This window comes from Aspergillus mulundensis (assembly GCF_003369625.1).
Source record: "Aspergillus mulundensis strain DSM 5745 chromosome Unknown scaffold_6, whole genome shotgun sequence".
NCBI lineage: Eukaryota > Fungi > Ascomycota > Eurotiomycetes > Eurotiales > Aspergillaceae > Aspergillus > Aspergillus mulundensis.
Genome location: NW_020797894.1, coordinates 1,969,827 through 1,991,762, shown reverse-complemented (window position 1 = coordinate 1,991,762; position 21,936 = coordinate 1,969,827). Strand labels below are relative to the sequence as shown.

Genomic DNA, 21,936 nt, shown 5'->3' with positions numbered 1-21,936 from the left:
GGAGCCGATTAAATACTCCTTGCAAAGCCACAAACTCCTTCTCTATCTTTCTACTCGAAATATCTTCCTCCTCCCGTTACTCTCCTCTCACGGCCATCTCGCTACCCCAACGAATCCGTCCGCACCACAGCCAGCATGTCCGACTTCGCAACCCAGCGCACAGTAACAAACATCATCGCGGACGTGGTGCAAGTCCCCAAGAACCGAGTATGTCCTTTCCCTTTCCGTCATTCTGGCCTCTCTTATTTTATTTCAATATGCTAATTGCTAACAACGCACAGGTCCACCCTGGCCTCGCATTCGGCAGCGCACACCTCAACCCAACAGACGACCAGCTTGACGAGATCCGGCGGCGTCTGATTGATGTAAGGAGCTTACTTCTCTGTGTCCGTCCTCCTGCCATGACGACAATGTCCTAATGCTGCTCAGGTATACCACTTCGATATCCCATCTGAGTCAACGGGCCTTTGGAACACGGGTATGTCCTCTCGCTGTTTCTACGCAGGTAGATGGAATGAGATAGCACGGCTAACATGGCTTCCATCACACAGTGCAGAATGTGATTGATAATGTGGAGAGCGCGCGGAAGTTCACCTAGTTGATTCATCATTCCAGTTGGATCTGTTTTTGTCTTGATTTAGCGATTCCACACATATGCATCTGCATCTGCATCTGCCTGCTCCTTTTTAGTCTGATTTAGCTTCTCTGTGTACCGCACCGCATCCAACGCAAGCAACATATTGATTCAGATATCCGCGGAATCGCAGATGGAACATACAGCAGCCTACTCAAACAGGGTCTCAACGCCCCTTATGCACTCCTTGCCTCCCCTATCTTTCAACTTGAATCTCTTCACATCCCGCTTTAGATACACCCTCAGCTCCCCCTGCACACCCAGCGCTCCATACTCCACGCAAACCCTTTTAGATCTCTTCTCAGCCACCATGGCAATATCGACCGTCCTTCCGCGCCCCTCATCGAAGTAAACAAAGTCAGACTCTTCAACACCATACCCCGGATACACCTCAACATTCAGCCACGGTCGCCACTCCTCATCCCAGCGGTTGTTAGCGCGGTACAAGTCGCCCCTCGGTACGATGGCGCCTTCGCGCACGAACGCCGGGACGGAAGAGGTGTTGAGCGTAAATGTATGCTCGGTCCCACCCTTATACACATCCCTCTTACTGAAATACTCAAGGTATTTGTCGTTGCCACTTCCAGGAAAATAAACGGTTCGCGTATCAGCTGTCATCGGGGCAACAAGGAACTCCGCACCGAAGAAATAGGCCTGGTCACCACGCCAGACCTGGTCATTGTCATCATCCGGCGTCTCGAGGAACAACGCCCGTATCACTGGTAAACCATCTCTACCCCCGCGGTAGATATAGCTCTGGATAAACGGGATCAGCTCAGTGTGCAACTGAGCCGTGGCGCGGAGTACGTCCATCAGATCATCCGAGTAGTCGTACCAGGGTATACTTCCCTCATACAGCATAAGTTCATACACAGGGCTGAATGCGGAAAACCACATCCAGCGCGCCCAAAGATCCTTAGAAGGGCGGCCGTCCCCGACTCGCCGCGTATACCCGCCGCAATCGCTTCCCCACATCGGGAACCCCAAGAGTCCCGAACGGATGCCGTGGCGGATACTTTGTGCCAGGCCGTTCTCGGTTGAAGCCGGGTCTGCGGCCCAGACGCCGGTGTATTGTCTGGATCTGTCGTGGACGCTGCGGGCGAATGTGTAGAAGCCCGCTGGTTTGGTCGGTGTGGCGCCGCCCCAGTATGCTGCTTGGTTCTCATACATGAGTTTGTGGAAGAGGTAGGTTTGCCGGTTTTCCTCATGGATCGGCATCTCGTTTTCGTCGCCACGGTCAATCTTGTAGCCCCTGACGCCTAGCTCGGGGAAGAAGTTCATCTGTTGTTGTAGGTAGGTGTACGTTTCTGGGATTGAGAGGTTCAGGGCCAGGCCCTGTTGGAGTGGCGTTTGGGCTTCGAGGAAGAGCCAGTCATTTGCGAGACTCTGGTTGTGGAGTTTAGAGGCAGGGACGGCGCGATTCGCTACCCAGACCTGGTGTTCCAGTGTTAGCCTAACTTGGTATAACTATGCCATCCAAGGTTGCGCAAACCTGAAAGTCCAACCCTTTCTCTGCAACATCACTGATCAACCCGCTGATATCAGGCCAGTATGCAGGGTCGAAGTCGTAGTTCCCCCAGCCCTCTGTACCGGTGCCGTACCTAAACATCATTAGCATTTTTCGAGCCTACGATCGTGGATAGCGAAGACGTACGGCCGATCAACCATAATAGCACTAGCCCTAACCTTCTCCCCAGCGAGCTTATCGACGACGTCAGCCACAAACTCTTGCGCACTACTCACCCCCTCCGGCCACGCACTCTCGCGCTGGAAGTCATTATGCCAGAACATGGGCCCATACCCCCTAGGCGACCAGAGCGGGGACGGATCCGTGAGGCTCGCATACTGTGTTAGAAGACTCTTAAACTTATCCCTCCCATCGGAGCGGGGCAAGATAATGTAGTACGTCAGATCTGTAGTGTCAAACCGGAATGAAATCTGGCCTTGGCCGTCGCTGGTCGAAGCAGGGAACTCGTACGACCCCATAGCCTGTGTGTCCGCATAGACCGCGAAGCCGGAGCTGTCGATGAAGAAGGGGGAGCGCGCACTAGCGTAGTTGATCCCGTCGTTCCCTTGCAGTCCTTTGATGTCGAATGCGATGTCGTCGTTGATGATCGAGCGGTTGAACGGGTACGACCAAACGCCATAGTGCTTTGCGTCGGTGGAGACATTGAACTGGGCGCAGAGGAAGTTCTCCGTTGATGTTGAGGTTGTCACTCGGACGATGGAGGGTGTTATGAACTCCGTGCTGATCCGTGTGTCCTTGGAGTCCACAGAGACGGCGGTCATGGAGGTATTTGTCTTGCCTGCTAGGGTCGCGGCGTTTGTGACGACAGCCTCGCCCTCGCTGTTTGTGATGGCGAAGGCGTACGGAGATGAGGAGAGGACTTGGAGGGAATAGGAGACGGGCGCCGCTTGCCCTTGAGCCAGAGTCACTCCTGCCGCAAGCTGAGGCACGATGGCCGTAAGTGGCTTGAGCATCATGGTAGCCAGAACCTTGCGAGCCTTAACGATGTATGTATGAGAGGCAGATCTCTATCCAAGCGTCCGGCCTTTATATACTCCTCGCCATGGTGTCAGTCAGAAGGTCCATCCACATTGACAGATCAGAGTGATACTTGTGCCGGGTGCACATGGTCATATCTTCGACACGGCCCTTTTCATTCCACCAACAACGATGCATCTCAGCAACATCCAACGTTCTATCTGACAGGGCTAATTCCAGGGTCTATCTTGGCGGTTTGGCCATTCCAGCGCGTGAGGGAATCTGATGAGGAGAGAAGGGCTCGGCCGTACCTGTTCCGAAGGGCTCTTCAGAAATCAGACCGATGGTGGGTTGGCGATGCTTTCTGGGAGGGTTGAGGCGAGACAATCCGTCTGGGCAGTCGGGCTTGGAAGTGGACATCGGGGATGGATGAATAACATAGAGAGCGTTGCAGGTGAAGCCTGAGTCTCCTATTAGGTGGCTACCGGAAATGTTATATATAAGGTTTACAGGTCACATGTAGCTAGTCCTAAATAAGTAAGTATAAATACTTAAGGCACTAAGGCAGGAAGTATTTAATACACCCTTTAATTAGTAAATATGGTAAATTACTAATATATATAAAAAATTAAATCCAGTAGTTTTTTTAATTAAAAAATATATAAAGCTTATAGGTAAAAAAAACTATTTATTAACCTTTTATTAATTAATTTAATAAACTATACCCCTAGTATACCTCTTATGGCGTGTTAGCCCAGTAGCATAAAAAAAAAAGTATAAAAATATTTAAGGCCAGTTACTAGCTAGTTTAATAAAATATATATTTTTTAAAAAGTTACTATTAACTTACTAAACAAGCTATACACCCCTTATAGCGCGGGAGTAGTAAAAGTATCTTATTTTAATATTTTAAATTTAGCGCGGGAAATAAAACTATAAATATATTAAAAGGCTTGTTATTAACTAATTTTATAAGGTATATATCCCTTATAAAGCTATTATTAGCTAGCTAAGTAAATTATACACCCCTTATTATTTTAGTATCCTAGTATTTTAAATCTAGCGCGAGAAACAGCTTGGCACGGGGAATAGGAGTATAAAGGTGTTAAAGGCTTGTTATTAGCTAATTATACAAGGTATACACCCCTTATAAAGCTGCTATTAACTAGCTAAACAAGCTATACCCCTTAATATCTTAATGCCCTAAAAATTTATATACGGGAAGTAGCTCGGCGCGGGGAATAAAAGTATAAAGGTATTAAAGGCTTATTATTAGCTAGCTATAAAATTATATACTTTTTATAACACAAAACTAACGCGGGGAAAAGCTATTAAAAAGCTAAAGGTTTATTATTAGTTAATTTTATAAGGTATACACCCCTTATAAAGCTATTATTGGCTAGCTAAACTATACACCCCTTATTATTTTAGTATTTTAGCAGCTTGAATTTAGCTCGGGAAGCAGCTTAGTAAGTAAAAAAGGGGTATAGGGTTTAAATTTAGTATAAACATTAGCTTAGCAAGTAAAAAAAAAGTATAAAGTTATTAAAGGCCTTTTATTAGCTAACTTAGCCTAATAAAAAATAATATTATTAAAATTTAGCTAATTAAGGCCGGAGAAGTTAAAATAAAGTATAAAAAAAGTATAAAATAAGGTTATAGTACTATACCCCGTGTAAAGTAACTTTAAAATATATATTATATATAAATACCCTAGCCAGCTTATATTAAAATTAACTACCCCTAGGTTTACTTAAATGCTTTTAGGTTACTTTTTATTTAAACTTATAAAAAAGTTTAATTAGCTAAAAGGCCCCTAGTTTACACTTAATAATAACTAGCCTATAATAAGTATTAAAATAATAAAATGCAGGGTGTCAACGTCGGCCCCAACAGCACGCACCCAATACTGCCATCGGGCACCGCCCTTGACCCCTTTTCTTTACCTAAAATATAATTAGCTAATTTTAGTAACTAATTAATAATTTTATAAATTTTTAAATTATATACTAATAACAATGGTAGCATGTTAAGGTAATATAATTAATTAAGTAAACTTAATATTTTAATTAGGCATGCTAATTAAAATTAGGCCAGGAGGCGTTAACTAAGAAATTCTTGGTATTTAAAAAGCCTAGTAAATCTTTTTTTCTTGCTTTTTATTATTATTTTTTATTTTATTAACTTTTACCCTTCACTTAATTAAAAAAACATTTCATTTTTTATTTATTTATTAAAAAGCTTATTAAACTCCTAAACTTTTAAAAATCTTTTATATTTAGTAGTTAGCGGGGAACCTTTTCTTTTTTAACTAGTTAATAAATTTAAAAAAACTTACTTTTTTAATTTTTTTTACAGCTCCTTCCTTTAGTCCTTAACACCTTAATAAAGACTTATTTTCTTAGCCTTTTAATTAATAATCTTAAATAACATAAAGGGGGCTTAAACTAAATAAAATAATACTTTAATAATATTAGCCTACTAGTTAAAGGTCTTTTAGCAGGTTAAATAATAATTTATAAAAAAATTTAACTAGGGGACTATATTTTTTATTAACTTTATAATATATTATATAGCTATTTTATTTTTTATATAATATACTTATTTTCTAGCATAGGATATTAACTAGTTAATTTTTTATTAAGTTATAAAAAACCTACTATTTCTTGGTTAAAAAATAAAAAATATATAAATTAATAAATAAAAAGCTTAAAAAATTATATACCCTGTGTTTATAAATTTATTTTTACTAAAATTAAAGTAACTTTTAGGCTAAATATATTTAAGCTTACTAATATATACTAATAATATTATTACTTTAAAATTAATTTTTAGTCTAGAACTAATAAGGCAGGAGTAAATTTTTATAATTAAAAATAATAATTTAATAACCTTATAATTACTTATTAATAATACTAGCTAGTTATTTAACTTAGCCACTAGTAAATATTTTTAACAATTATTAAGATATTTAATTTTTTTTATTATTAATATCCCTTTATTTTTTAAATTATTTATAGGCTTGTTTACTTTTTTAGCTATTACTTTTTAGCCTAGCTTATTTATTTTTTTAGCTACTAGTCCTATGGGTGTGTTTATATTTCTTATTAAAATAATTAGATAATAGTTAAACACCTTAATAGCACACGGCCTAGCTAGCTAATAAACTTGTTTAACTAGCGGTTATTTTTAGTATTATTTAAAGTAAATAGCGGCAAATTTAATTACTAAACTTAAGTATTTTATAAAGCTAATTACTAAACCTAGGCATCCCCCTGTCTTGCTAATTATAAAAAAGAATAGTATAATTAATATTAATATTAATACTAATACTAGTTCTTAAATCCATAATATAAATTTATAAATAAATCTAGATTCTTAATAATATTTTTAATAACCTTTTTAACAGCCTTTTTAATAGTCTTTTTAATAGCCTTTTTAACAGCCTTCTTAACGGCCTTTTTAATAGCATTTTTAATAGCTATCTTGGCTACCTTTTAATCTAGGTTTTTATTAAATAAATAAAGACTTTAAATTAATTTTATAATAGAAATTAAATAGCTATTTAAAGATTATTAATAACTAGCAAGCTGCCTTGAAAACTAGGTTAAAAAAAACTTTAAAAATTTCCGGAAAAATGAMTAAATAAATAAAATATAAAAATTAAAAAATATATATAAATAAAACCTTAAAAATACTTATAAAGTTTCTAGCCCGACCTAATAACTAAAACCCTATTTTAAAAGGCTAAAGGTGTATTTACAAGCGCCTTAAAAATAGGAACTAAAATTAAAACCCCTAAACCTTTTTTATTAAAACTAAAAAAAATATAAAAAAAGAATATAAACATAAAAAAGGTAGATTTATTTTACTAGCTAATAAACTAAAACTAGTTTTTATTAAGAAAAGCCTCCGCCGGCTAAAGCCGCGTTAAAAAATACTATTAAAAAATAAAAAATATTAACTACTTTTAGCCTAATAAAGTTAATAATAAGAATTTATTAATAAAAAAGCGCGGGTTAAAAACTTTTTATAAAAATATATAAACCTTTATTAACTATATTCCTAATATAGTAATTCTTAAGAAAGAAGTAATAATAAAAGTTAATATTTATAGTTATTTAAGGGGTGCTACTTTAAAATAATATATTATTAAGCTATTTTATATAAATAAACAGGAGCTATAAAATTTTTTTTAAAATAAAAATAGGTTACTAAGCTTATTAAATATTTTAAACTTTAACTAGTTAAGATAATAACTTATTTTTAAAAAATAAGTTATAGTTTTATAAATATTTAAGCTAAAAAAACCCTTTACTTTTTTATATAAAAGTTTTTAAAAATATAAGATTAATAAATATTAGTAATATATTTAATTAATTAATCCTAGCTTAAAGCAAGCTAAATAGCATGTTATATTAAAAAATTAATAAGCTAACCTATTATATTATAGTAATGGATTTCCTAAATATCCTAAACTTTAAGTTTAATATTTAAAGGGACATAGTTAAATTATAAGATAGTAAATAAAAAATAAATTAAAACTTTTTAAAAAACTTTATTATAATTTTTATTAAATTAACTAGTATTCTTAAAAAATATAACCCTAGCTATATTTATAAGTATACTAAGCATGGTTAAATTATTAGGTTTAACTATTACCACCGCAAATAATTTAATAAATAATACCTTAGCTGCCTATTTACTAGCAACCTTAAACACCTTTAGTTTTAAATCAAGCTACCTAAAAATCTAAAAGAAATAAGTATTTTACTAAAAATAATAAAAATTAAAAGAACTTTAAAAACTAATACTAACACGGGTCTAGCAAGTAACCTTAAAACTAGTATAAAATAAATTAAAATAGGACTTCTTTAGCTTAGTTTACTTTTTTTCCTTTATTACAAGTATACTACGTTAATTTAAACACTAGCGTACTTTATACTTACGCTTTTTATATTAAACTACTAGTAACTTTATTATTTACTTACTATAGTAAATCTAGACCATCCCCTTTATTAATTATATATTTTAAAAAATTAGCTAAGATACTATTAATAGCTTATTTTAAAAAACTATTTAAAAATTAAAACTAGTACACCAGTAAATATATAAAAACTAATAATTTAAAAAATATAAACTTATTAAATACTAATAAAAATTAGGCCATGCTAGCTAATATAATTATAGCCACGTGCCATAAATATAATAAAAATTTTAATTTTAAAAACTTGCTTTTTATTTACTTAAAAACCTATAAAAAACAAGCTTAATCTTACTTGGCTGCTTTGCTAGCAAATACTAAGGTTTTACCTATAATAAAGTTAAAAATATTAGCTAAGATTAATATAAAAAATAAACCATGTTAATTATAAAAATATTTAACTATTTTTTTTTAAGTATTAATTTAAAATTAAAAATAAATAAGGTTTACCTAGATACTAGGTGTGCCAGGACCTTAATTAACTATTAAATAATATAAAATTTAGGCCTAACTTTAAAATTAACTAAATATATATTAATATTTAGTATTAGTTCTTTTTACTAAGTAAATAAAATAATATTTTTTAATATTTATTTACCTAGCTAGATTAATAGTTAGCTAGTATTAAAAAAGATTTTTATAACTATATATATTATTAAAAACTTATTAATAAAGCTATTTATTAGTAATAACACGCTAGGTTTAAAAGGTTTTAAAATTAACTTTTAAACTTAAAAAAATAAGTACATGTTTATTAAAACCTTAAGTTTCCTTTTTAAATTTAATTAAAGCCTAATAAAATTTATTTAATACTAGTATACTTTACTAGCTAGGTAATACTATAACCCTATTATAAAAGCTATTTACTAGTAATAATAAAAAAGCCACTTTTTATTAATAAAAACTTTTTTTAAGTTAAGTAATTAACTAGGCTACACCCTATTTACTTAGCTAATTAACTTTTTTTTTAAAGTTAAAATTAAAAATTATTTATCTAGGCCTATTATTATTAATTAATAAATAAAACTAGGTTATTTTTTAAATATAAACTTTTTAATAATAATATAAATTAATAATAAAAATATTTATTTAGCAGGATTTAATCTAGCCACTTAAACTTTAGTTATATAAGTTATTAATTTTTAAAAAAATAGGTAATTATAGCTTTTATATAAATTTTTAAAAAATTATTTATTTATTAAGCTACCGCTTTCCAAGCCACCTTTATATTTATTTTTTTTAAAGGTATTTAAAAATTTTAAATTACTATTTTATAAAATGGTATCTTTATTTATAAAACTTTAAAGGTTATAAAAAAAATCTCCCGCCTTATAAAAAATTATTATATTTAAAAAAACTTTTTAAATAGTAATATAACTGCTATTTTAAAAAACTAGTAAATAAATATATTATTAATTAATAAATAAAAGTCCTGGATGCTAAAACTAAAGGTTTATTAATTAAAATAAAAAAATAAACACTTAGTAAATAAAATAATTAATAAACTTTATACTAATAATAAAATAAAGTAAGTAAAAAAACATACTTTAAGCACCTATCCTATTTTTATTACTTAAAAAATATAATAAAAAATAGAAAGATAGTACCCAAAGGCCATGTTATAGTAAATATTAAATATTTAAATATTATTTTTAAACCTAATTTATATCTAGTCCTAAAATAAACCAAGATCTTAAATATATTTAAAGGTAAATAATTTATTTTAATTATTAATATTAAGGCGTGTTTTTATTAATAGCTAGTATACTTAAATTACTAATATTATTTAGTAGTAATAAGCCACTAAAATTAAGAATATTTTAATATAGTTATTATAGGCTATATAAACTTAGTTACATTTATTTAATAGTAAATAAACCTTTTTTTTATAAAATTTTAAAAGTTTTATAAATACTATATTAATGTGATAACGCTAGCGCTGGAGATCACCCGGCCGGTAAGGCCGGGTAATTAAGAAAGAACATATGGGAAAGGAACTAAATATAAAATTATTTAAAAAATTTTTATTAAGGCTTTTAAGTGCTTTATATAGCTTTTATTTAGGGTAATAAAGCCTAAGTATTATTTTTTAAAATTATTAATATTTTTAAATTTTAATATTATTATGGCTAATAAAGTAGCCTAAGGTATTAATATTATTAATAAAATTATATTTTTTTTTATTTAAATAAAATAATACCCTTAATATTAACCTTTATTTTTAAATATATTTTAATAAAAATATAAAAAACTAAAAATTTTTATTAAATCCCTTAATATATTATAAATAAAAAAAAATATATTATAGCATATAAAAAATACTATTATTTTTTATAATAAAAAAATTTATAAATTATAAAATAACTTTTTTAAGTATAAAACTAAAAAATTTTAGCTTACTAGTACTAATAAAAATTATTTAATATATTTTTAGCTTAATACTATTAACTATAATAACTTTTATTTATACTTTATTTTTAAAAACCTTACCAGGCATAACTTGCCCTAGCTTGCTTTTTATTTTTTTAAAATAAAATAAAATAAAAAGTAAGAAAAATTTAAAAAAAAGGTTAAAATTATAAATTATTAACTTTTTAAAAAGGCTAGCCCTTTTAAAAAATTAATAATAAAAATTTATTATAAATTTTAATAAAAATTTAATTTTAAAGTAAGGTTAACCCCGCGCTTATATAAGGCTTTTTTTTTAATTTTTTTATTTTTTTTTATATTTTTTTTTATAATTACCTTATAGCTTTTTTACTTTTTTTTAATCTTGCCTTGTTATATTAAATTATAATATATAATAATATTTTTTTTTTATTTAAGGCGCTTGCTTTTAATATATTTTTTATAAATAATAATTTTAGCCTTTATAGCTAGTAATATTAAGTATTTTTTATTTTAAATTTTATAATAGCAACTATTTGCTATTTATTTAAAAAAAAAGCTTTTTAATAAAATATTTAAAGTATTTAGGGTAAGGTTTTATTACTATAATAAGTATAAAGGCTTTTATTAATAACTTACTTACTACTAGTAATACCCCTATTATAATACTATTTTTATTATTAATAAATAATATTTTTTTACTTATTTTTTTTTTATCTCCCTAGAACTCCCTATAAATTTTTTAAATATTTTAGTTTTTTTTCTTACTTTTTTTTTTATTAAAATCCTTTATTATAACCCTTAAAAAGTTTAATATATTACTTTTTAAGCGCAAGTAAAATACTATAATAACTTTTTTTTTAAAAAAAAGGTAAGAATTAGCTATACTAGTAGTAAAATAGTAAATAATTTACCTATAATTTTTTTTAATAAGTGCTTTTTTTTTAGCTTGGTTAATAATAATAAAAGCTAATATATTATTATATTTATAAAACCTTATAAGTTATTAAAGCTGCTTAAGGCTTTTTTTTTTTAAATATTAAAATTTAAATTAAATATTTACCAGGCTCGGGGAGCGCGAGGTTTATATTATTAAAAATTAATATTAATAGTTTATTATAGCCCTTTAATAATAAGGTATGGTTATTAATTAAAAAGTAGCCTATAATAGCTATAAAATATTATTTAAAATAATTTTTATTACATGTGTTTAAGCCCCCAAGCTTAAGGGTTAGATATTTTTTTAAAAAGTATATACTTATTATATTTTTATATACTAACAAGCCTAGTGCTTTTTTTAAACTATAATAATTTTTTAACTTATTAAGTAAAATAATAAATTAATAATATAAGTTTTTTACTTTTTACCTTAGGGTGCTTAATTACTAATATTTTATAAATTTATTAAAAAGCATGGGTCCTTTAATATAGTAATTTATATAATAAAAATAAATAAAATTTATATAATAAAAAAGTAAGTAGTGTTATTATTAAAGCAGGCTTTAAAAAGGTAAGTAAATTTTAATAAGGTATTTAAGTATAATTATTAACTACTAGGCAGGAGCAAGGGCAAAAAGCCCATGTAATTTATTATTTTAAAAATTAATTTTAATAATAATAAGAAAATAAATTTTAAAAATTTTAATAATATAATTAATAATATTAATAAATTTAATATAGCCCCTAAATTTTTTTAAAAATATTATATTATTTTTAAGCTAGCACTTACTTTTTACTTTTTTTTTAAGTTTTTTAATAAAATTTTAAATTTTATGTAGGAGTTTGCTGTCCTGCCCTGTAATTTTTTAGATAAAAAGTTTTTATTATAGCTTTTTTTAATTACTATATAAAAAAGCCTGGAAGCACTTTTAATAGGCCTTAATAATTTAAGGGCTTTTTAATTAGTAGTATGTTTTTACTTACTTTATTTTAAAGTTAATTTTAATAATCTAGGTTAAAATTTAACTTATTAATATAATTAAGTTTTTATACTAGGGCTTTTCCCTACTACTATTTTTTTAGCTTTTTATTTTTTTTTTTTACCTTGTTACCAGCCCCTTAAGCTTATTAATATATTTTAAAAGTATTAATAAAATTTTTAATTTAATTAAACCTTACTTTAAGCTAAAAATTTAAGTAGCTTAATTTTTTTAGCACGATTTTAAGTTTTAAACTTAATAAGTATAAGTAAACACCCTTTTACTTTTAGCTATTTTTTTTAAATTTTTTTTTAATATAAGAATTAATACTATTAATATTAAAATATATATTAACTTAATTTATTTAAATCCCTTTTTTAGTTTTAGTTCTTTTTTAATTTTTTTTTAAAGGTAAGTTTCCCTTTTTTAAGTTAGTTAATAATATTTTTAATTATTAATATTAGGTGTCCCAGGCTTGCAAGCAGTGCTTAATAAAATAATAAAAAAAAATTTATTTTTAAAATTTAAAAAAAAATTAGTTACTTCCGCAAGGTTTTAGGTAGTAATTTAAGTTTTAATAAAAATAAAAATATAAATATAAATACTAATAATAAAATAGCTATAAATAAAAAACTAGCTAAGTTTAATAAGGTGGATTTAAATATAAAGTAGCAGGCAGCCTTTACTTTAAGTAGGTTGAAAAATTTAAATATAATTAAGGCTAGTAATAAGATAGTTTATAGTAATATTAAAGTATAAGTTAGTTTTAATTTTTAATTTTTTTTAAATAAAATAAATAAAATATTAATAAATTACTTACCAGGTTTTTCCTGGCATGGGCGCTGCGCTTTTTTTTTTTATAAAATACTTTTTTTTAAATATAATAATTTAAAATAATAATAATAAAGTTATACTTAGTGCTAGTCTTTTTAGTATCCCGCGGAGGTTAGTGTTTTTAGTATTTATTAATATTTTTTTTATTAAATTATTAATTAGGATTAATAAGTCTTTTTTTAAAGTTTATTTTTTATTTAATTTTAATTTTAAAAATATACACTAAATAGGGTTATAAGTTTTTATTTATAATATTTTTATTACTAAAGTATTACTAGCCTTAAAAGCTCTTATTTTTTTAGCATACTTTTTATTTTTAGTAATAAGCTTATTAATAGTGGTATTCTTTTTTACTTAATTTAAAAATAGTTTTTTATTTTTATACTTATTTTATTCCGCCCTTGTTTATATTAATAAGTTAAAATAAAAAAGGGTTAAAGGCTTAATAATATTAATAATTTACTATATTTTAATTAGTTTTATAATTTTTTGGCCTTATTTTTTAAGGGCTTTTTATAGTTATATACTTACTTAAAGCTTTTTTAAATTATTAACTTTTATATAAATAAGGTGTTATTTATTAATAAGATTATAAATCATATATTTATTTAATTTAGTAATAATATATATACCTAGTAAGTATAATTTTAGTATTTTATAAGGTTTAAATTATTTAATATTAAATTTTTATAGGTTTTTATTTTTAACTAGGACCTAATTATTCTTTCAAAATAAGTAATACTTTATTTTATAATTATAAATATACTATTACTTAATAGCATAAGCTAATAAGCACTTATTAATAATAATTTAAGTATATTATAACTTAAAAATATAATCCTCCGCGGTAATAATTTTTATAAATATATTATTTATAAAAAGGCGCGGTTAAATACTATATAAAAATTTAAAAAAACTTATACTAGTAATATTATATAATTTAATACATGTAGTAAATAATACTTAATTTAAGTATTAATTTTATAATTTTATTAGCTTTTTAAATAGTATTTTTATAAGCATTAAGCTAAAAATTTTATTTAATTACTTAATATACCTATTTATCCTAGGGTAATATAGCGTAATAATATAATACTTTATTTTTAGTAATTATATAAAATAAGTAATAACCTTAAATAATAAGTTTAAATTATTATTTAATATTAACTTTACCATAGCCCTATAATAAATAAAGATTTTTTTATATAAAAATTTTACTATTATTTTATTTTTAATATTAAAAATAGCTTTAGTAACTAGCTAGCTTGTTATATAATTAATAACTATAATAATTTATTTATTATTATTAGGTATTACTAGTAATATCTTAATAAAATTAATTTTTTATTACTTAAAAAATTACATGTTTTTATTAAATATATAAAATTACGCCTTATACTTTAACCCTAGTTATAACCTTTATATAATTTAGTAAGTAGGGTAAGCATAAACTATATATTAAATATTTTTTTTTATTATAAGCTACTAAATATAATTATTAATTATACTTAAAAAGGCCTAAATATTTTAGGTAGCTATAAAACTTATATATTTTATATATAAAGTTTTTTTTAAAAGGTATCCGCAGGTATAGCGCCTTTTAATTATTTAATTTAATATATAAAAAAATATTTGTTATAGTATTAAGTTTTACGCCTGGTTAAGGGCCTTAATAAAAATCCTTGCTTTTTTATTATACTTAATTTATAAAAGATTTATTATTAGGTAATTAACTATTTTTAAAATAGGTTATTATTATATTTTCCTTATATTTTTTTTTATTTTTAGCTAATATAACTATTAGTATTAGTATTATATACTTAACCTAAGTATTTACTATTTTTTTATTTTAGTTATTTTAAGTATTAGTAAGGCTATACTTAATAAAGTTAGGTTTTTAATTAAAAATATTAAAAATAATAGCCTTTGCGCCTGGGTAATAATAAATATTTAAATTATATATTTAAAACTTTTTTACCCACCGTACTAGTTACTTAAAGTAAATTTTTATAATAATAAGGTATTTAAAACTTTTATAATTAATAATAACTTTAGTTATAATATTATTTTTAAGGTAGTAATTTTATTAATATAACACTTTTTTAATTATAAAAAGCTTTTTTTTTATATTAAGTAATTTTTTTTAGTATTATTAAATTTATAGCTATTATAAGTAATAAAATATTAATATTTTTAGTTATTTTACTAGTTAAAAACCATGCTAATTACCTACTTTAAGATATTTATCTTAATTTTAAAGGGTTTATATAGCTTTATAATTTTAAGTATTAAAGTATTAATTAATACTTTTTTTAAGGTAGTAAATATAAATTTATATTAAATATTTTATTATACTGCATAATACTTTTTTTTTTATTTAGTAATTTTTTTTTAAAAAGTTTATATAATAATATAATAATTTTACTAAAATTTTTAATATATTTTTAATAATATATGGCAAGGCCTAAAAATTACTAAATTTTATAAATATTTTATGGTTTTAATTAATCCTAAATAATATTTAACTTTACTAGCATAAGTTAAGTATATTTATACCTAATAATATAGCTATAAAACTTTAATTTTTTTATAATAAAGGTATACTTAAAGTTTTTAGTAAATAGCTTATTATTTTAAAGGGCTATTATAATTTAGTAAAGGTGTTTTTTATACTTTTTAATAAAGTTAAAAAAAATAAAAATATTATTAAGGTATATAACACAAGTTTTTCTTATATAAGGGGTAAAAACTTAATTTATTAATATTTAAAAGGTGGCTAGGGCGTTGCTTAGCCTAAATAATATTATTAAAAACTTATATTTTTTAAAAATAGTATTAAAGGCTATTTTTTAAACTAATACTTTACTTATTCACACCTACTAATATTTTAAAAAAAAGTTAATTTTAAAAAAATATTAGGTAGGTTTTATAAGGTTAATAAGGTTTTTAATATAAGGGAGTAAATAGCTATTTTTAATAATTTTTTAGTTTAATGATTAATAATTAATATATATACATTATTTACCACTAGGCTTTAAAATAAAAATAATTAAAAATTTTTAAGGGCTAGTAAAAATATAAATAATACCTTTTTTTAAAAGCTTAGTAAGTTACTTTTTTAACTTTTTAAGCTTTTTTTAAAAAAGTAAATAAAAAGGTTAGTTAATAAAAGGGAAATTACTTATATTAATATTATAAATTATATTTTATTTTAAAAAAAAAGTTAGTAGGAGTTTTTTTTTAAATTAATTTATAAACTTTTAAGTAATTTTTTTAATTAATTTAAATACTTTAAATCCCTTTTCCGTGCCTTTATCCTAGTTAAAATTAAAATAAATAATTATAAAAAAGGCTTGCTAGATTTGCTTTTATAATAAGCACTTAGCTTGCTTTATTAATATAATTTTTAGGAAAGTTTAGATACTATTAATATTAAGTTAAGTTTAAATAAACTTAATAATAAAAAGGCATTTTTTATTAATAGCAGGAAAATATATTTTATTAATATTAAAGTTTATTTTTAAAAGGTATTTATAAAGCTAGTCCTTTTTTAGGATAATATTATATTTTAAAATATTTATTTTTTATAAATAATAAATATACTTTTAATTATTAAGCGCGAGTGGTACTTAAAAGCTTTTATATATTTTTACTTATTATTTATTAACTATAATAACTTTAAGTTTATTAAGCAAGCCCTTTACCTTATATAGTTATAGTAAGTATAAATATTTTTTATTAATAAAAAATTATCCTGCGCCTGTATTAATAAGAACTTAAAAATATTTAATATTAATAAGGTTAGTACTAATACTTACCTAGTATTATAAAATATTTTTATTAATAATATATAGCTTAGTTTTAATAATTTAAAAAATAAATAATATTATATAAGGCTTGGGGTCCTCCTGCTTTAAGTTTTTAAAAAAAATTTTAAAAAAATTAATAATAATAAGAAAAATATATTTAAAAGCCTTTATTATTTTAGCTATTAATACTTTTAAATTTAGTAGCTAGTCCTATTTTTTAAATAAAATAACTTAGAATAATTAGGGTAAAGGTATTTATTATTATTATAATTAAAATAAAGGTAGTTATAAGTATATTATTTTTTTTAACCTATATTATTAGGGTTTAGGTTAGTATTAGGTATAAAAGTAAATTAAAAATTTTATATTTTTTTTAATTACCCTAACTAGTAGGTTAATAGCCTTAATTATAATCTTTTAATATAAAATTTTTAGCTAGGGCCCTAACTAAAGTAATTTTAGTAATACTTAAGTTTATAATATTTAGGTTATAATAGCTAAATTTTTTACTAAAATTAAAATTATATAAAAAAAAATAATTATTAAAGCTTTTTTAAGTAAATTTTTTTATATAAAGGCTTTACTTATATAAGGTAAAGTATTTAATTATTATTTTAAAAGTAATAGGGTAATTATAATTATAAGCTTATTTAACTTAAAATTTAGGTTTAGCCTTATTAATAAAGTTTATAATTTAAACTTTTATAAATATAAGGTATTTAAGCAGGCTAATAGTAACTTAAAAATAGTTATTATAACTTTATATTTTAGTATTATTTTAAGCCATGTTTTAATAATAAAAATAGTGTTTTTAAGTACTAAAATACTTTTTAAAGTTTTAATAAATTTAATTTTTAAGTTACTTAAAAATAAAGATTTATTTAGGTATAATTTCTTAGTTTTTTTAAAACTAGCAAGTATTTTAGCGCTTTTTAGCCTGGTTAATAAAAAAGTTAATAATAATTAAAACTTTTTTATACTTGCTAAAATCTTAATTATAAAAAATATATTTATTATAAAAGTAATAGTTTATATTTTAAATTTATATTTTAGCTATATTTAAGTTAATATAGCCCTTGTACTTAGTAATACTTTTAAAATTAAAAATTTTTTAAATAATTAGTTTTTTATTAAATAGCTAGCCTTGGGCGTTTTTTTAGTACTTATAAAATAAGTTATTTAAAATAATAAATTAAATAAATAGCCCTTAAATTTTTTTATTTTAGCTAGTTTATTTTTAAAAAAACTTAACCTTTATATATTATAAGTTATACTATATAATAATTATAGGGTTAGTAGGGTTAATTAGGTTTATAAAATATTTTATAATAATTAGTTAATTAAAGTTAAATAAAATATTAAAAAAAAGTCTTAATAAATTAAGAATTAAATAAAAAACTTGGTTAATATTTTTTTTTTATTTTTTTTTAGTAATTTTTATAATATAAGTATTACCCTTGCTTAACACCCTTAATTATTACCCTTACTTTAAAAAGCTAGTAGTAATAATAATTATTATAAAAAATTTTTTATATAACTAGGGTTAAGTTACTAGTTAAAAAATTTTTAAACTTTTTTATTTATATAATTAAAAATATAATTTTTTAATTAAATATATAGGTAAGGTAATAACCCTTATTATTATTAATTATAAAAAAAATTTTAGTTACCTTGCTGCCCAAGCACAAAGTTTTTTAAAGTAATAATTAAATAAATATTTTTTATTAATACTAATAAAAGGGGTTTTTAAGTTAGGTAATTATTAATTATTTTTATTAATATTTTTAATATAGTTTTTAGGCCCCTTAAGAATTTTTTAAGCTTTAGTTTTTTTTTTTTTATTAAAAAGGTATAGGTAGTATTAAGTAATTTATATTATTAATAAGCCTTGCTATAAATATATTATTAAATAACCTTAATAATTAATTATAGTAATTACCTTATTATTATATTTAATTAAATTTTATAGTATTAAAAAGCTTATTAATTAAATAATTAAAAATATATTATTAAATATAATAATATTAATATTAAAAATTACCTAGCTAGTAAGGCTAGGTAATTAAAAAAAATATATAAAAAAAAATTAAATATAAAATTATTTAAAGGTCTTTTATTAAGGCCTTTAAATATTTTATATAATTTTTATTTAGGGTAATAAGGCTTAAGCATTATCCCTTAAGGCCACTAATATCCCTAGGCCTTGGTATTACCACGGCTAATAAAGTGGCCTAAGGCATTAACACTGTTGATAAAACCATATTAATAATATTATTATTATTTTAAAAATATTAAATAAGTATATAAGTTACTTACACTAGGATTTTTAGTAACTACAAGACTTAAACCTTAGCCTAAATTTAAAAAAAAGTTTTTTTAGCTACCTAAGTATTTAATTACTAAAATAGCATGTAAATACGCTAGGCTTAATAATAAATAAAAAAAAATTATAATTATATAGTATTTTTAGTTTCCTAATACTTTTTATTAACTAAAAATATATTTTAGTATAATAAAGTACTTATACTATTATATTTTTTAATATGTTTTTATAATCGCGCCCCTGCAGGAGCATAAAATATAACTTTTAAAAGGTTTTTTTATAAAATATTTTTAAAATAATAGGCTATTAAAACCTTAGTTTTTAACCTTATATTTTTAAAAATTAAAGCTTATTAAAAATATTAAGTAAAGTTTACCTGCCTAGAATTTCTTATATATTATAATTTATTTAAATATTTTTTCATTAATTTAAACATTATAGTAAATAAACATAAAATAATAATATATTATATTAAAAACTTATTTAAATATATAGACCGTGCTAAGCCTTTACTAAAATTAATTATTAAGCTAATTTTATTTTTTAATTAGGGCTTAATACCAGCAAAGTTTAATTACTAGCTAATAAAAATTAAAACTTTATATTTAATTTAAATAATAAAAAAAATATTATTTTATAAAATTTATTTCGCGTTACTTACCTATAATTATTTATTTTAACTACTTTATATTAACTAAAATATTTAAAAAAAATATTACTTTAATTACAAGCTACTAAAGGTTTAAATCTTTACTTAATCCATGTATTATAATATTTATAATAATTTAACCTATTAATTTACTACTATTTAGGTAAAATAAACTTAGTCGCGGACGCTTTTTTAGGCTGCCAAGAATCAATATATAAATAATAGTAAAAAATCTTAACCTTAACACGCTAATAAAGTATTTATTTTTTAATATAGATTTTACACTAGTTTAACTAAAATACTCTAAAGTTTATGTTAATCTAGACTTTATATATAAAAGTTATTAGAAATATAAAAATAATACACGGTGCATAGTAATTATTAATATCCTAACTAAAGTAAAAAAATAATAATACTTTTTATTTTATTTCCTACTAAATTATTAAAAAACTACTTTATTTATAAAAAAATAATAATAAACTTTAGTTAGTAATCCCACAAGAACTACTTAAGAATATTTTTATAATTATACTAGCCTAAAAACTTGCCTGTTAAAATTACACGGTTTAGCTATATATAAAAAAAATAAAACTATAAAAGTATAATATATCCTGCCCCTATAAATTATTACTTATTTTTTTATTATAAGCCCTATAAATTTTTAAATATTATTATAATATTTAAAGCGCTGTATAAAACACTAACTATAAACTTTATAACTAGCCTATTAATAATAAATAAAAAATATAATCAAGTGCTTGTCCTAGTTAATAAGTTTTTAAAATAAATTAGCCTAATTCCGGGTTATTCTTGGTAAAAAGCCAAAAATTAAGGTATAATTTTAATTTAATCTATATAAGTAGGAAACTAGGGCATTTTATAAAAAATTATTTTAAATTAAAATTTAAAGTTTATTTTAAATTTTTAGCGTGCAATTTTTAAAGCTTTTAATATTTAATAATTATATAACACAGTATATTACTTATAAATAAATAGCTAGTTAAAAAAAGTAATTTGCCTTTAGGGGCCGCCGTATCCGGGAACGGATACCCCCAACTGGGAAATGCCGTCCGCCACCGCCCGATCCCGCGCCGCTATAAAGACCGCGACCTCCCGGCGCCGTAATGGTATCGTTTGGTTTCCTCCCTCAATCTTACAATGGCCTCATTTCCCTCGTCGCGGTTCCCCAACGACACAGCCCTCGCCGGGGCAATTTGTGACGTTGATTGCGCACACACCCGCTGGACGGGATTTCCTGGTTTGCCTTCGGAGCTCTTTTCCCCTTGGTTTGTTGGATGGTCTCTAACTTGTCGGCAGGGTAGTAGAACCTCACACCCCAGCATCCTTTTTCCAGCGAGAGTCACCCGAAGCGGTCCACGCGGTCACCGTTGTCATGCTGGTGGTGGGATAGTCCCCCTTGGATTGCGAGAGCGTCCCGTGTTCCCTTCAGCCAGGCTGGCCGGAGCCATGACGCCCTTCACGAGTCTCCTGTGGTGGGGATGAATTGTCATTTCTGCCTCCGGCTAGATATTCCTCCGGGATGACCCACGATATGATTGGGTTTGACTAAAGCAAATTTATTTTAGAGTGGAAAGTGGAAGAGCGCCAGGCCTTTAAGGAATTCATGCTAAGGTAGGTTGCTCTGCTTTGGAATGGTGCTTCGACCTCCAATTGCACATGTGAGCTGGTTTTCCGCAAACCCAGTGGCGAGCTCTGTGCTTCTTTAACCATTTTAGGCGGTTTGGAGGCACTCAAATCTTCAAGCACTTTCCCCTTTGGTAAGGCCAGCGAAAATGCCTCAGTGCTCGAATGGATTCCTACTAGGGTTGTACAATTTACCGTAAAGAATAATTCCTTACCCAAAATTGCTGACCGAGGTTCATTCATTACTGACGAAGTAATGAATCACGT

At 25.3% G+C, this 21,936-nt stretch overlaps 2 protein-coding genes across 2 annotated transcripts; one reads left to right on the top strand and one right to left on the bottom strand.

Annotated features, from left to right (window-relative positions):
* Positions 1 to 135: 135 nt before the first annotated feature.
* DSM5745_06792 (uncharacterized protein) lies at positions 136 to 419 on the top strand (the record flags this gene model as incomplete). Its single annotated transcript, XM_026748808.1, has 2 exons — positions 136 to 207; positions 282 to 419. 2 exons carry the CDS (start codon positions 136 to 138, stop codon positions 417 to 419), a joined length of 210 nt encoding a protein of 69 aa, XP_026603112.1.
* A 365-nt stretch (positions 420 to 784) lies between these two features.
* DSM5745_06791 (uncharacterized protein) lies at positions 785 to 3,115 on the bottom strand (the record flags this gene model as incomplete). Its single annotated transcript, XM_026748807.1, has 3 exons — positions 785 to 2,068; positions 2,127 to 2,235; positions 2,289 to 3,115. 3 exons carry the CDS (start codon positions 3,113 to 3,115, stop codon positions 785 to 787), a joined length of 2,220 nt encoding a protein of 739 aa, XP_026603111.1.
* Positions 3,116 to 21,936: the final 18,821 nt, after the last annotated feature.